The following is a 13,300-nucleotide window of genomic DNA, read 5'->3' on the forward strand; positions in this document are numbered from 1 at the left end:
CTACGTTTCTCAATATTGTTAGTTTGGGTAAAACAGGAGAAAATGAGGAAGTTGCCAGATATGATTTTCCTGATAAAGGGGTTAATGAGTGATTAGCGAGGTTCTGCAGACGACTCCAATGACTCCCGTGTTTCAGCCGAGACACTCAATTAACCGTTTTACATGCTGTTTCCTGGCAAATCTCCATAATCACTCTCCTTTGTCATCCCAGCATTCGGGGTGTCAGGCATAAATAAAGCACCATTACACATTAAAACGCCTCTCAGCGTTTCCTGTTGAGGAACGACAAGACGACGCTTAGTTGAGCCAAAACATTTAATACACATCATGGCAGGAGACATGCGCTTGCAGCACTTCATCAGTGCACTTTTCTCAACTGTAGCTCTCGTTTTGGAAAACACATACAAACTGTAAAATAATTTAAAAGAAATACACATATTAAAAAAGGGAAGGGGGGAGGCGGGAGTTACACTGGCTGATTTTTTTTTTAATTTTTTTGTATACATGGTAATAATACTGTTTCATAAAATGTATCACAGAAATTAGCTTTTGACACAGAGCAAACCAAAGGAACTCAAGGATTACACCGACACTGTGCTTGTTGATAGTTAGCAGAAAAAGTGTGAACCGGTGACACCCGAGAGCGAATGTCACAGAGAGGACGAGTGTGGGAGAGAAGAGTCTGTCAGGGGAGGGGGGGGGGGGGAGGAGGAGGAGGAGGAGGATGAGGAGGGTGGTGTGGTCTATATCCGTCCCTCTCTGATGAGAAACAATCCAAGTGTGCTGAAGGGCGGAGCGGTCGATCGCTAGGCGTAGAAGGTCTCCACTTTCACAGCCTGACAGAACATTGTCATGGAGAAAACCAGACCCAGGATCTGCACACACACACACACACACACACACACACACACACACACACACACACACACACACACACACACACACACACACACACACACACACACACATGCATAGAAGAAACAAATCAGCCATTATTAGGTTTGGATGTCTGTGTGGAAAGTTGCAGTGAAATGAAAAGCGAGCCTCTGGCTCCTCCTCTGCATCATAATGCACCTGCTTGACCATAAATGCCAGAGAGATTCATTATCTCTCACAGTTACATCCCAATCTCATTCCAGCCATTTCTTAGATTACAATAAGAAGTGAACACACACACAGTCCCATCCCAGCATCATTCAGCGACTCAGTTCACAAAGATTTCTCTCTTTTTTCTTTGTTGTAGAAAAATAAAGTAAGAAAAAAAACAGTTTTTATGTTCAAATGGCTTTTTAACAAAGCCAGGGTTTTTTTTAAACCAACATCATAACAATTTATTAAGATCTCCTTCAGTAACTTCCACAGCTGTTCTAAAAAGCGTGTTTTGATTTGAAACAAGCTTATTTGAATGGTTCTTGGTTTTCAAATAGCTTGAATTGCAATATTCACACATTGTCCCAAACTAGATTCGTCCAGATTTGTAATTTCATTTGGTTTACATTCAGGTACACATATATTTGGATATATGAAATCCCTTGTAAAGCTTAAACTGAGCCGTTTTCTGAAAGATTTCATTGGCTCTGAGCACTGGACCCACAAAACGAAACCAAAGTTTTTTGTTTCCGCTTTAAAACCTTCTCCTGTAAACGGGGCCGATTTGATAAGCAGCAGTGAAAGTGACAGCTGGAGTTCATCGTCAAAGATGAAAACACTGGAAACCCGATTATAGAAGAAATACCTGAAGACTAAAAGCTGTTGCTGATGGCAACACTCGTGCATTTCACTCATGCGTATTTTTAGACATTTAGGGCCCGTTTCCACGACAACGATGCAAAACGTCTGTTGTATTTTGTATTTTCTCCTGCTCATGCACCAGTAGATGTAAAAGACCAGAGTGGTACTGGGTCGCCTCCTAAAGGTCTTGGGGTGATCAAGACTGAAACTTGTGCAAAATGTAATCCTGTTTCTCTTGTGAACCCAGATCCGTGTTTTCAGCCGTTCCGTTTTAACACTTTTGTGTCTCTGTCAGGAGACGCAAACGCGTTAAAACGGAACGGTTAAACGCAACTGATCAGTGTCCAGGACACATTTTCAGAGACACCGGTTGTTCTCACTCTGTCGTCCTGGCTACTGCACTGCCGATTTCTAAAGAGTCCCAACACTTCCTGTCCTGAGCAGCTCGTCAGTCCCGTCAGCCAATCACACGAAGCCACCTGAGGGAATAAAAGCTGCTGGCAGATCACCGACCAGCAGTTTGCTGCAACCAGAGACGCTCTCGTGCTTTTCGGAGTCAGGAAACCTCTGCGATGCATTCAGGCACTCATTTCTTTGTTGATTAGTTCTGGTTTCAGGAACCTGTGTTGCACTCCAGGGTTAAAGTTAGTTTCCTTTTGTCTTTTGTGTTCTGTGTCGGATAGCTCCAGGTTACAGTCTACCTTTGTTCTCGTTAGATCTATTTTTTCTTACTTTTGTCAGTAAATAACTTCATTTGCCACTTAACACCTAACTACACCGTTTTCAGTGTTTCCGCTGTTGACATGTAAACACGAAACTTTGATGATGCGTTTTCACTTGACCAATTGTAAATGGAGCCTTATTTATATAAACGCTATTAGCCTTTTCGTTTATTTTAATCTGGAATTTCAAAGTTTGGGATCAATAAAGTAACTCTCTATTGTCTAAACTGAAGTTCAAGTTGTCAGTAATAAACAGAAACCACCGGCCGTATTGGGAAAGCTGCGGTGCGTCTGTTCAGCAGCGCCGTTAATCCGGCTCCAGTTAAAAGAGCTTTTCTGCTTCTCTCGTCCAAACACAGACCTTTATCAAAGTGGGCTCCGCAGAGAGCGAAGCCTTAAAATGCCAGCTGGACTTTCCTGTGTGCGTGAGGCCAACACAGCAGTTTGGTTAAAAGACAAGGTGTTTTTTCATGCTAATGAGAAGACCAATCAATTTTCACAGGGGAAGAGTGTTTTGGAGTGGCGGAAGCTAAACATCCACTCAGCAGCCACTTCATTAGCCGCACTTGTTCGGTCTTATGTGCTCCAGGTCAACAGCTCACACACAAATTCTGCCTGCATGAGGGTTGAAATGTTGGGCTTCGCTTCAGATGGTGAGGATCAGCTGAATTTTCAGTTTTCAGGTAGTAGTTTAGAGTCATGCTGAGGTATGGTGTGTATGTATGTGTGTGTGTAATCTTCAGTAACATACTGGAGTTTACTGACTTCTATATGTTTTTCACAGGGAGGTGTGGTTTCATTCAGCTCTCTGGCTGCTGTGAACACAGTTGCAAACAGATTTTAATTCTCTCCTTGAGACGCCGCTGTGTTTCGCTAATGACGCGGCTGCAGCTGAGCCTCGTGAGAAATCCTGATGAAACACCTCTCTGGATGCTTCACACACATCGGGCACAATCATGTGACACGGAAACACGATCTCAGAGTTCCTCAGTGCAGTTTATTTAACTTTTGGTGAAAGATGCTGGCAGACTGTGCATACTCTCCTACAGGCAGGAGTTTACTCTGGTGGATTAATGTGATGTAACGCAGGATTTCCTCTCCTTGACTTTCATTTGCAGATTTTATTCAAAGATATTTTCTATATTGTATCTTAGATTTTGTCTTTCTCATCAGTCATCTCCCTTCATGTGTTTTCTTCTACCAAATGTAGTGAATTACAAGTGAATTACATTTCAGGTTAATTGGATGTATCCATACCAAATGTACCCTCATACTTTCACAGTTCAGTCTAAAGCTGCAGCTTCTGAACAGAAGTAAAGTCTTGAAAGTTGTTCAACATGTTAAATTCATTGGATATGTTGGATTTGATAGTTTTTTTTGGTCTTTCAGTTTTCAAACGTGTGTATTTACAGATATGAATGCTTTGATATTTTTTAATTTAACAGGATTATATATTGTCTTTCGTCACATGATTTCTCAGTGAGGTTCACCGTCTGGGTCAGACGTGTCTAAATGTTCATTTCATAATTAGAAATATGTTCTAGAACTTCAAGGAAACATCTCCGCGCTAAATGTTGAGCCTGAACTGGTCAGACCTCCAGTGTGTTTTTACTGTCTTTGCTCCTCGGTCGGGACGCGTCCGGCCACTGCTGCTCTGGGCGTCTTCACCCAGTCACGTTTTCAATGTTTCCCTTGTGAAAGGAATTATGTTCATTTTGTAAATGTTACTCTAACAGTAGAAAGCGCGAGCGTGTAATCCTTCCTAGGAGCACAGATATCAGCGATAAGATTACATCTTCCCTCTGGTTTTCATTTTGCAGCCTGTTGGATTTTCTAGAGGGGCACGTCGGGAATCTAACGGGCGACTGAGAAGGAGCCGGGGGCGCGGCGGCGGCGGCGGCGGCGGCGGCGGCAGCCTCCTGTGATCCATGTTTTCTGCTCTCACATTTGGAGAAGCACATCACGTTTCAGCAGGCCGGGGAGCAGATAAAAGAGTTTTATAGAAAGTCGATGTGGAAACACGGGAGGCTCGTCCAGGTTTGTCAAGGTTATAAAAGTTCTGTTAAAAACGCCGCCGCGTCATTTCATAGCCATTTGATTAAATGTTATTCTTGTTTTCTTGTCTGAAAGTGGAAAAAAAAAACTGAATTATCATTCTGTAAGTGCGAAACTGACGGAGGTGTGATACATTACCTGCTGATTGAGTGAATCTAACTGTCAATAACCTCCTAATGAAGCTTTGAAGGGAAGAACCTGCTTAAAAACGACACCAGAACTCTGTAACATCGACTTTTGTTCCCGATGTTCAGGAGCGACATGATCTTGTTATCAATTTGTGTTAATTTGCGTTGTTATGAATGCATAAATGCTGCCTGGACTTTACAAAATGGGTGGAAAACAAATATACTGACTTTAAGAGCTGCAGAAGGTTTATTATGATCTGTGATAAAATGTCGGCAGTGATGCTAATGATTCTTTAAAAGTGTCATCAGTTTGACTGATATCTGAGAAAGGTGAAGTTATTTGATTGTTCGTGCAGCAGAAGCAGGCGAGCAGCTTCCATCTGCGACCGTAGAGATGAGGTGTATTCAGAGCTGAGTGGTTTCCACCTGCATGGTATGAATTTATTTTCCATACCGCTCTTCTGACTGGTTGGAGAATTAATTGCGAGGCTTGATGTGAACATTTTGTCGCTGTTTTTCACTGTTACCCTGCACAGGGCTCTAACACATGCGTGCAGAGCTGCGTTTATCTCACAGTGAGCCTGAAAAAAACCTGAAAAAAAGAAGAAAAAAAAACCCCAAACACACATAATTACCTGTGTGAGCGCCGTGCATAGCGCAAAGATCCAGAGAGCGACCAGGTTCTCGTTGAGCCAGTCCTTGACTCGCTCGTAGCACGGCTGAGGAGACACAAACACACACACAGCGTGTGAAGCGTGAACACACACTGACCGACACACTCGTTCAGATATTCAGCTGTGAAAACATCAGGACGGAATCAGCTGTCGTTACCGCAGAGCAAAATCCTGACCCAGCATGTCTCAAAGAAGAATTAAGGCTCCTAATGTAACAAGAGCAAAGAGATGGAGCTCTTTAAATGATGTTTATTGAAGAAAAATACATGCTTTTAATGGTTTTGGTGTAGTGGTTCGCACATGTGCCTCACAGCATCTGGGAATGATGGAATATCGCTTCCTGCCCATCAAGGTGAAGTGAAGAACCTCAGGTCAAGAGCAGCGAGTCGACCTCTCCTCTGTGAAGAAATATTCTGAGGCTTAAAGATTCCTGATGGCTGCTTTTCACTCCTGCTCTGCCTCAGTGCTGCTCGGGTCCCTGCTGTCCTTGTCTCCCTTCAGCGGTACAAACAGTCTGGACACACACACACACACACACACACTCAGACACACACTGGAGGCATCATTTAGATGCAGGAATGGGCTGAATTTTTCATGTCCGACGTTGCTTGAATGCGTTCTGAGGCAACTTGACAAATAAAATCTTCCCCCACGATTCAGCCATTTTCGCCAAACCCGGCGAGAAGCTGTGAAACGCTGCTGAGCCCGGCAGGCAGACAGGAGAGGGAGATAATTATTCCTGATAGAGGGGATGGTGCAACGGCCCGCCGGGTCAGGGATGTAAGCAAGAGATGAAATGGAGATGAATTATCAAACCGAGGAACGCAGCTTTCCCAGAGTGGCTGAAACTGACATTTGGAGTGATGGGAGTGTTGTTTGAGCTGAGAGCGGCTTCGTAGACACGTGGCAGACATGTTTGCCAAGGTCTGTGTTTGATTAAGGCGGATACACCAGAGATGAAACTCCCCGACACACACTGTAGAGAAGGGAAGGAGTGCTCTCATAACCGGCTACACTAATTAAATTATTCATTTCTGCAGACGTGCCTTCCTGATTGCACTACTTCTTCTTTTTGCAAATCGTCTTACATGAAGAAGCTGAGTCAGAGCCAGACACACCAAACACAATCTTCTCAGCACTTCACTGCCGCCGCCAGAAAAATATATTCTCCCCAGCACATGGAGGAATATTTCTGGGCTGGATCAATATGGAAACTCGTGCAGTAAGCCAGAATTTAGGACGGCTCCAGTGTTATTTATCAAACTGCTGCCCAGCCACAAAGCTCCCCGGACCAAAGAGCTGTATCTGAAAACACATAACTTTACAGTTTTACCGTCCCGTGTCCGTTGCAGATGGCCGTAAAACTACTTTCAAAAAAGCTGATTAGTAAACGGAAACCTGTTGTGTTGGTTCAAGCACAGAGTCCGTGCATTTTTTCCTGCAGTGGAGCCAAGAAGTCAAATTAATTCAGCACAATCTGGAGAATTACGCCATGTTCCAAATTATTATGCAAATTGTATGTAAAGATTAAATTTGTAGTTTTTCAGTTAAACTCATGGATGGTATTGAGTCTCGGGGCTCTTTGGATCACTAAAAAAATTCTCACACACCTGTGAGAACGAGTTTTTGCCAGGTGAGTCCATTTAAAGGAAAAACTGTTAAAGACGGACTTTTCACGCTATGTATCTCTGCAGCTGAAAAGTCTTGGGAAAGGGGGGGAAACCTGACATATTTAACACAAACTTGAGTGTGATCGTTGAGATCTGCTGCTGATTCAGAGCATGCACGGGTTTGTGGAGATAAAGGTTGGATGAGGAAGATCTCTGCCAGACAGAAATGTTGAATTAACAGAGCAGCTGCTTAAAATCTGCCGTTCGAAGCTGCTGGTACTGCTGGAGTCCTGTAAACATCCAGGTGGAGGATCCTCCACCACGAACCAGAGCTCACAGACAGAAATGGCTGCAGTGATTCCAGAAATACACGAAGACAGTCTCCCTTCACTGATGAGCGCTGTGCAGCCCTGCATGCTCCAGATCACATAGAACAAGCCATGATGTGGCAGGTTTTTATTGTAGATAAATATTTGACTTAAACGTCGAAGTCAAATGCTTTGAAATGATTATTGTTATGAGTGGAAGAGAGACGATGCATCAGTGTAACTGGATAAACGTAGATCTGCACTCTGTCCTGGCCTGTGGTGAGAAGGCCGAGCCTTTCAGAGCTCATAGTCCCAACATTTAGGAGAGAGAAGCTGCTTCATAGTCCAGCAAATAGCAGAAAATACAAAAATCCCCTCCTGGACCCTCCACTTAATCCTCCATAGTCAGCAGTAATCCTCTCCGTGGAGCCGCTGAAGGGGGCGAAGTTTCCCGGAGGCCTGTTTCAACACAGACCTGCTGAGCGCCGCAGTCTCTCTGCTCTCCGCTGATCTTCTGATTGTCCAGAAGACACAGATCACAAGCGTTTCTGCTCACTCTGTGAACAAATTCAAACACCTGCAGCCTCAAACCTACGTATTTCCAAAAACAGAGGGGACATTGCTTTGAAATGCGCTGGTCTGATTTCAGGAACAAAGCTGAAAAACTCGTCTGGAAAGGCGGTATTTTCTCCCGGCAGAATGAAATGACAGCGTCGGTGCTTTGCTGTCGGATCCGCTCCTGCTTTGGTTTTCTCCGACTGCTCTCGGTGTCGGGAGTCTTTTCGCCAGCAGGCTGCGGTTCTCCGTGAAAACGCTGAAGCCCACAAGACGTCTGGCGCTGAGTGACTGGCCAGTGAAGATAGTGGGGCAGGTAGCAGATACAGAGACTGATAGCAGCTTGATGTTGACAAATGGAAACAGTCGCTCTCTTGTTCGGAGTCACAACCTTTCCCGGAGCTTGAAGGTGATGAAGTGGTGTTGACTCTGCCTCCGCTCAGGCTCCTTAGCGGGATTGGTCCTGGTCTTTTGGGATTATTGTTGTCCTCTTATTGGTCTGGCTTGACCTCTGACATGGCAGCACCTCCATCTCTTTGTCTTTTGCTTGATTGAACCAATGTTCTGCTCTGAGTCAGCGAGGAAAAACCTCAACTGACAGAAAGACGGTGCAATCGGTCTTAAATGAAAAGATCGGAGCTCAGAAATGGGTTTTCATGACATTGGGTGAAAATGGGATTGCCTCAATATCATCTGCAATGACATGAATACACGCATATGTAGATGATGTTAAAGTGTTTGTGCCTTTAGATCTGTTCTCAAAAACCAGAAATATTTCAGTCATCGCTTAATTTAAAACTGTTGTTTGTTTTCTGACACATTTAGTGACAAAGGACACTGAAATCTTGATAGTAGGAGGGCGTTAAGGACAGTGTCCCGGAAAGTAATTCAACCTTCTCATATCTGATGTCAGTATAAAATAAAGCCTGACCTGGTAAACGATACTGTATACACACACCCAGACAGCATTGTTCTCCATTTGAATAGAAATCCGCTCCCGTGAATTGAGAACCATTTATTCTCAATGTTAGAGTAAGATAAAGAAAAGCACACAAGAATTTCTTATAAAAAGGAATTATAAATTAATTCAGACTGTCATTTACAGGAGCAGCCCCCAACTGAGCATCTGTAAATCCTTTTGAGAAAAATATAGAATCTAAAGAAAACCCAGGAGCAGATGTGGAATGTTTACTTATTTATTTATTCTTTTTGAAGGCTGTTGCTTTCCTATGTGGATGATCTGGAATCATGACTATCAATAGCAGGAGCAACACGACCTTGGTATAAGATGAGCTGCAACCACTTCATCATAGGTAAAATATTCTCTGACTTTTTCATAAAACTCACCCACATGTAACACACTCGGGGATATCTTAGCACGCTCTGATTCATGAGAAGTGAATAATGAGCTTTGGGCTCATGAAAACTGCTGTTTACAGATGTAGAAAAGGGCAAACCGTCAGATATTGTTTCCAGCATGAGGCTCACCTGAACATCCTGCTGCCTAACCAGCATCTCCTGGTTTAAGGATTATCTTCACAATATTTGAGAGAAAAATTTAGATTTTTCAGTTCAGCTCAAAGACAAAAAAAAAAGTCACAAAAAACAAGTGTTGCATTGATGTTTTTGTTCAGCGTGAGTATTGGAATTGGAAAGGTTGTCTAAGAGTCCACTGGTGAAAAATGTGGTACAAGTTTGACCTTTTAACCTCCCATCTCTCTTTGATCTGTGCAAGGACAGCAGCTTTAAGATGGGATTTTGTAAAGGAAAAAAAAAAAAGTCAATACATCTTGTTGGTGTGGTAAATCTGAAGCTTCCGTCATCTTTGTCCTCTGTCACGTTCTTTAAAACTGCATTTCCACCAAAGGAACCTTCCCTAAATACAACTAACCACCATCCAAATGTAGTTCCGGGGTTATTTCTCACCCACAGCTCGTCCCTGATTGGTGGAGAGGACTTTAAAAACAGTCAGAAGCTTTGGGGTTTTAGGGTTGGCTTGTTGTATTTCACTGGTTATATTGGAAAATACTGTCTGTACCAGTTGTTTTTATTGAGATGGGCTGCTTTACCTTTGGACTTCCTGGTCCCGTGGCAGGCGAGCAGTTCCATCAGTGGCTGCATTTCCACTACTCAGAGTGATACTTTTCAGCTTTCGCCAGAGTACAATTGCAATTTGCAGACTGGAATCGTTTTGAGCGCAGAAGCCGTAAATCTCATACAATCTCGTCCTGCAGGACTCTTAGAGCAAGACGGAAAACATTTTTCTTTTTTCTTGTAGAACTGCATTTCGCTGTTGTTTGCAACTAAGGACAGTGGTTATATTTTTCTCTTTCATTAAAGATTTCCGTCTCCCAACGCCATCTTTACGTGAACGGGCTGGTCACCTGGTCACGTCTGCCGCTCTGTAACTGCTGATAAAATGTTTCCTTTACACTTTTGCGATACACTTTTTTATTGACACGACTGCAAAGAGCATAAAAGCCTTTCAGCCAGAGGTTTTTTTTTTATATATACTGAATTGCATTGAATTGAATTGAATTGTTAATGGAATCGCAGCTACTCATGTCTCATCCTGTCAGCTGTAAACTTGAACAGTTTTAATAAATGTTTGAGTTAGTTTCTACTATTTGCAGCATCTCCTCCATATTCAAGTAAAACTGGTATTTTGACTGAAACATTGAAAACTGAATTGAATTGGCTCAATTTCTGTTTTTTCCATGAAACCTTGACCTTTTTTTTTTGCCTCAGATGAACCCAAACGGCAGAGGTCAGAGGTCAGAGGCACTTATTTTTAAGTCGATCACAGGAGTTTGAGTATATCAACACATTTTAAACCGTCTTCACGGTTGACAGAAACACAGACGTTGTTGCGTTCGAACGTTTTCCAGCAGCAGCAAACAGAAGAAAACACCCGATTGTCAAACACCTGCAGGCTTTCGCCGTGCGTCGCCTCTGCTCCGCTCCGCTCTGCTCGCGTTTCTGCTCGATATCAATGAAAAAGCCAAAATAGGTTTCTTTTCTTTTCTTTTCTTTCAGAAGCTAATAACAGGAGTCAGAATAGCGCGGGTCGACCCAGCAGCCCGGCCCAGGCTTCACTCCCGCTGTGTTAATTACTCAGCTGCTTAATAAACAACTAACTACAAAAACATGAGCGCTCCGGCCGCCCTGAGCGGCCTTGGCGACTTCTTTTTGCTCGATGGAGAAATCGCTGGAGTGCTTCTGCATTTAATCTCAAAAGTAGAAGGTCAAGGATTGATTTTCAGCTGAACGGAATGTCTTCCAGCCGATGCATGTTCCTGCAGAGGCTGTATGAAGCTCAGGTATTATCATGACTGCGAAGAACAGAGGCTGAATCCTTGATCTGCTTGAAGCTCAAAGCACAAAACAAGCCCGGGTAATTTGTCGTCAAAGCGTCTTTGGCAGCGGCGGGATGTCGGGGGTCTGCGTGGAAGCCAACGAGCTGTCACCTGAAGCACTGCATAATTCAAAACGAGTCTTTCGGCGGTTTGCGCAGAACATGACTCCCGGAGCAGTAATGGAAAAGCGGTTTTTTAAAAGGTTACACGTTTCATTTCATGAAATTGAAAGCAGCTGCAGTTTGACCACTCTCTGGCCTTTCCGCCGCTGAATGCATGTACAGAATCGAGCCGCCGTCAGCTGAAGTCAAGGCTTTGTGTAAAAGATACGGGGCCGCACGCCTGTGACCGCCGGGGCGGCCATTTTAAGATCTGCCCTTTACAAGAGAAACTGAGGTCTATGGAAGATTTACTTTATTTACTAACCCTCAAAAGCTGAATTTATTACAACTCTGGTGTCAGACGGCAGCCCGCTCATCATAAATACAGCGTATGTCTCGTCTTTTCATGCAGGTGATGCATCACTTCTGCTGAAGCAGAGAAAAAAGAGCAGTCGCAACGCTCGCTTACAACCGCCGGTCTTAAGGGGCTGAAGAATGTCAAGACATATTTTTGGAGTAATTTTGTTTTTTCTGAACATTTGTCCCATTTATAACATTACTCCGGTCCCAACTATCACATTTTATACAAATTATATCTATTTCTTATAGAAATGGTTGAATTTTAATAGTTATTTTTTATTTCGAGACAGTATTCAAGTTTCAAACATCAAAATTTCTACAAACTGATGGAATCTATAGCATTATTCTCATGCAAATCACTGCATTTTATGCACTTTTGCTCAGTTTAAGACTTCATTTCTGTACCAATAATTCCCTTATATAACTATGTTTGAACTATTTTTGTTTCAGCTCCAATTAATTCACTTTACAAAGATTTTCTTTTATCTTATGACAGTTTTAACTTTTGCATGTTTTCTCTATTTATTATTCTAGTTCCAATTACTGCATTTTGCACACATTTTCTTGAGATATGACTTTTAAGACTTTAAAGGCATTTTATTCGTGCTAATTATTGCATTTTATATATATATATTTTTTTTTTTTTTTTCTAATTAAATCAGTTTTCTTGTGCTACTTAAAACACTTTTCAGTAAATAATGATTTTTATTTCTGAATATAATATCACTAACCTCACCTTTTAATTTAAATTCAACACAAGATTGCGGTCTCAAATGGAAAAGTGGTTGGATGAGGCTGGATGAGGCTGGATGAGGCTGAGGTGAGGCTGAGGTGAGGCTGGATGAGGCTGGATGAGGCTGGATGAGGCTGAGGTGAGGCTGAGGTGAGGCTGAGGTGAGGCTGAGGTGAGGATGAGTCCCTCATGTGTTGTGAATCGCAGTTTGGAGAGGAAAGGTAAAGAAAGAGGTGGGCAGGACAGACTTCAAAGCCCAGAAGAGTTGATGCTTCTAAATGCAGAAAATGAAGTGAGTGATTTGGTGCCAGCAGCTGCAGGAGCAGCAGCAGCGCAGCAGCCAGACTGAAATGTGAGGATGTTCCCCGGAGTGGTGAAGACGCAGGGCGAAGCAAGGTGGACACCTTGGAATTAGAAGCTCTTTACTGTTTGTGGAGATTTGGCCCATTTATCAAACACCTCAGTGTTCAAATGAAGAAACGAAAGCAGGAATCCTCCCACAACTCTTCAACCTTCTTCTGCTTTGTCTCAACCTGTAGAGTTTTCGATACTCTAAACCAGGGGTCGGCAATTAGATTTGGCGGCGGGCCACTTTTTTTGGGGGCACTTCAATCGCGGGCCAAGGGGTCTCCGGCTAGCGGACTGGAGAGCAGGGGGCGGGGGGGGGGGGGGGGCGGTCGTGTTTCACGCGACTGCATTCGCGCAACAAATGACACCATGCTGCGCTTAGACGCCCGAGTTTTATCACTGGTGTGTGAATTCATTCGCGGGACGCGTCACACTGGTACAAATATGCAACACAGAAAAATCCTGCAGAAACATCACAGCTCCTCGTCACCGTCTCCTGCACAGCAGCAGTGGACAGGATTCTTCTGATGTTTGTCCCACAGTCCTGTGTGCACCCGGCTTTCTGTGTGTATGTGTGTGTGCGCGAGCGCGCATCCTGATCGATGGTGCGGGTTTTGTT

At 43.5% G+C, this 13,300-nt stretch overlaps 1 protein-coding gene across 2 annotated transcripts in view; it reads right to left on the reverse strand.

The window, feature by feature from the left end:
• Positions 1-297: 297 nt before the first annotated feature.
• The window catches only part of tspan4a (tetraspanin 4a), a 238,022-nt gene continuing 225,019 nt past the window's right edge, over positions 298-13,300 (reverse strand). For both annotated transcript variants that reach the window (XM_030085468.1, XM_030085389.1), the window contains 2 exons: positions 5,272-5,355; positions 298-875 (listed from right to left, as the gene is read on the reverse strand). In XM_030085468.1, coding sequence (XP_029941328.1) covers positions 807-875; positions 5,272-5,355 — 153 coding nt within the window. In that variant the 3' untranslated portion in view covers positions 298-806. The remainder of the gene's footprint in view (positions 876-5,271; positions 5,356-13,300) is intronic.

The sequence above is a fragment of the Salarias fasciatus genome, chromosome 1 (genome assembly GCF_902148845.1).
Source record: "Salarias fasciatus chromosome 1, fSalaFa1.1, whole genome shotgun sequence".
Lineage (NCBI taxonomy): Eukaryota > Metazoa > Chordata > Actinopteri > Blenniiformes > Blenniidae > Salarias > Salarias fasciatus.